General features: G+C 45.7%; 1 protein-coding gene across 1 annotated transcript in view; it reads left to right on the top strand.

Annotated features, from left to right (window-relative positions):
* The window catches only part of Edaradd (EDAR associated death domain), a 47,474-nt gene extending 44,547 nt beyond the window's left edge, over window positions 1-2,927 (top strand). Inside the window, exons 6-7 of the mRNA XM_010621989.3 lie at window positions 1,910-2,223; window positions 2,302-2,927. Of these exons, the coding sequence (XP_010620291.2) occupies window positions 1,910-2,223; window positions 2,302-2,388 (401 nt within the window). The 3' untranslated portion in view covers window positions 2,389-2,927. The remainder of the gene's footprint in view (window positions 1-1,909; window positions 2,224-2,301) is intronic.
* Window positions 2,928-3,162: the final 235 nt, after the last annotated feature.

Below are 3,162 nucleotides of genomic sequence, written 5' to 3'. Positions count from 1 at the left end.
TATATATATATATATATAGTGGCTTCAGCATGTTATGAAAGCAGAGGAGGTGTTTTTGAAGTTCTTAGTTTTAGGATACAGGAAACTACTTATTTTTGTAGACAAAGGAGAATGAGGTTGGGTGGCTGCCCATGAGCAGAAAGAAAGGAAGAATATTGGCTGAAATCATCATGGATGAGGTAGGAAGGGAGGCTCAGAGGTGTGACCAGAGTTCGGGAGACGCTACACTGAGAAGGCCTCCTGCTCAGCTGAGATTTTGTTCATGTACATTGCTTTATCACAGAAACATAACAGCTGCTAGAAAAAGTCTGATAAAGTATTGATACAATAGCTGTTATTTTGCACATTTCCTTCCCTAGCAATGTGAACTTGAGTTTTCCCATAGTTCTAATCGTGGAATACATTCCTCACATCTTGTGTCTCTCACTAAATGTGACAAGCATTTTCCAGGTCACTATGTAGTCTTTACGATTACTTAATATTCTGTCAAGTAACACAATGATTTATTTCACTAGTTCCCTAACCTCAAGTTGTTTTTAAAAATCAGTAACATAAGGGCCGGGGATTTAGCTCAGTGGTTCGGTGGCCTGCCTTGCAAGCGCAAGGACCCGAATTCAACCCCTGGTACTAAAAAACTAAATAAAAATCAGTAACATAAACCAGGCATGGTGGCACACAGCTGTAATCCCAGAAGTCTAGGAGGCTGAGGCAGGAGGACTGCAAATTTGAGCCTGGCTTGGTCCATTTAGGGACTTAGTGAGACCACATCTCAAAAGCAGAAAAAGTCTGAGGCTATAGCTCAGTGTAAAAGCCCTCAGTTCAATCCCAGTACCACCCCTCCTAAAAGCCTAACGCTGTAATCAAGTGTTCCTGTGTTTACATCCTTGGGCTTTAACCCCAGAAGTCACATCAGAGTATGACCAAAATTGTCATAGCTCTTGTTCTGTTGCCTTTTCGTTTGTGCTTGCCTCAGAACTTCTCATTCTCAATTTAAGATCACCAAAGTGACAGCCTTGGTCCAAATTCTTCACTTTCCTAACTCTGGAGGCCATGGATCAATGTGGCACCATATACAGCAATGGACGTCCTTACTTCCCCAGAGTCTTCCAAGCCACTGATCTCTAAAGCTCTTTTGGAGGACTCGTGAGACCACACTGCAGAATTTAAGCTGCTCACTTTGCCATGTTACGCAGACGCCACTTCATTACAAATGCCTTGCCAACAGCCTCTTACCCACTCCCCGCCTGCTGGTAACAAATGAGGCTAAGGACCCTGAAGGGAAGAGGGCGTCTCCCTGTGGGGGTCCCCGGACAGCTCAGAGCCTGCTGTGGGCCTCCACCTGTCTGCACCTCGCTGTGCACCTGAGGCCATTGGCTGCACTTCAGAGCAAGCCCCACAGGTGAAGAAAACAGAGATAAAGGCATAGGGAAGATAGGGCAGCCATAAATTTAAAAAGTAAGTGTTCTCCACTATCAATTACTACTTATTTTCAAATATGCATATGGAGTGAATGTTCCAGTTTTGGGATTTTTTTTCAAGAACTTTTAAAGAATCCATTGCACCTAGCATGCCGGGTTTGGTGGTTGACTGCTGTTAAGGGGCATGGGTTGAGTGCACACAAGCCAGTCTGGCCCCTCACCAGGCCACGTCCACTGGACTGTGATCTGTCCCCAGCCCCCCGAGCCCTCATTTTAGCCAGCAGAGTGTCTTGGACAGAAATATAAAATCTTACTAATTCTCCCAGTTATAAAAAAAATTATTTGCGTGAGTACTGAGCAATGAGTATTTTGAACTCTTCCACTCTAAGGCGCTTTGGTGCTATTGGTAATTCAGCAGGAAAATGAGGACCTCAGCCATGAATGTGTAGGTGAGGCCTCGGCTGACCTGTAGACTCTGTTTCTTCCTGCAGGTGTCAGCAAGGACCATCCCTGCAAAGAAGACTGTGCTTGTTCCTCCTGCTCACTGCGGGCCCCCACCATCAGTGACTTACTCAATGATCAGGACTTGTTAGATGTGATCAGGATAAAGCTAGATCCGTGCCACCCAACAGTGAAAAACTGGCGGAATTTTGCAAGCAAATGGGGCATGCCCTATGACGAACTGTGCTTCCTGGAGCAGAGGCCCCAGAGCCCCACCTTAGAGTTTCTGCTGCGCAACAGCCAGAGGACGGTGGGCCAGTTGATGGAGCTGTGCCGTCTCTACCACCGCGCCGACGTGGAGAAGGTGCTGCGCAGGTGGGTGGAGGTGGAGTGGCCCAGGCGGGGGCGAGCTGACCACCCTGACCACCGCTTGCACTTCTAGGCCCCGGTTCTCCAGGCATGGGCCTCTTGCACAGCGGAGCAGCCACAGCCAAGCAGGAATGTGAACCTGTTCTTTGTAAGAGTTTGAGATTGAGGACGTGGAATGGTGGGCATTGTTTTCCTCCAAGGCTGGTGGTTTTGTGGAGGGGTACTTTCTGTTTTGGTGGGAGATCAATTTGTTCCTTTTTGCACATCTGATTTAATTTAATATTTGAATGTGGAATTGGGAAAGAATATTTTATAGACTTCCATAAGGGCCAAAGGCTACAGTCAGGGTGGATTCCTGTCATGATGAAAATAAAATGATCCTTTCAAGTACTGCTGAAGATTTCAGTGGGACGCAAGACTGTTGACGGCTCCAGTTGTAGGTACATCGTCACACACAAGCACCTTGTTGACCAGTGACATGCACAGCCTAGCAGAAGACAGCAGTGAGCAGATACCCCGTTTTGTCTCTTTGTTACTGTTTTTGTTATCAGGTGCTTAGGTGAGTAAAAGGACGCTGGTACTATGTGGACAGATGCTGGAGACCACACGTGTCATCCTTTTATTCCAAATCGTATACCCTGTCGACAGTGTCATTTGCTTCAGTATTTTCAAAAGTAGAACAAAAGTTGATAGTTACTGGGAGGGCAGAACAAAGAATCGGGGGTTAATAAGTATCACGGGAATGGTACTTGACAAAGAATACTACTCAAAATGCCCTTTTGTTAGCCAGAATTTTTAAAAGTTACTTTAGTCTTTACCCTTTCTTCTTTTGTAAAAGGTGGAGTGCTTCATCCCTGAGAACTGACTAGGTACAGCAGAAGGATTAGGATTAATTCAAAAGAAAATTATTTGCTAAACCACAACGTATTTTCTG

Source organism: Fukomys damarensis, unplaced genomic scaffold, assembly GCF_012274545.1.
Source record: "Fukomys damarensis isolate Sample0158 unplaced genomic scaffold, DMR_v1.0_HiC HiC_scaffold_10, whole genome shotgun sequence".
In the NCBI taxonomy this organism is placed as follows: Eukaryota; Metazoa; Chordata; class Mammalia; order Rodentia; family Bathyergidae; genus Fukomys; species Fukomys damarensis.
This window is presented reverse-complemented; position numbering and strand designations above follow the sequence as displayed.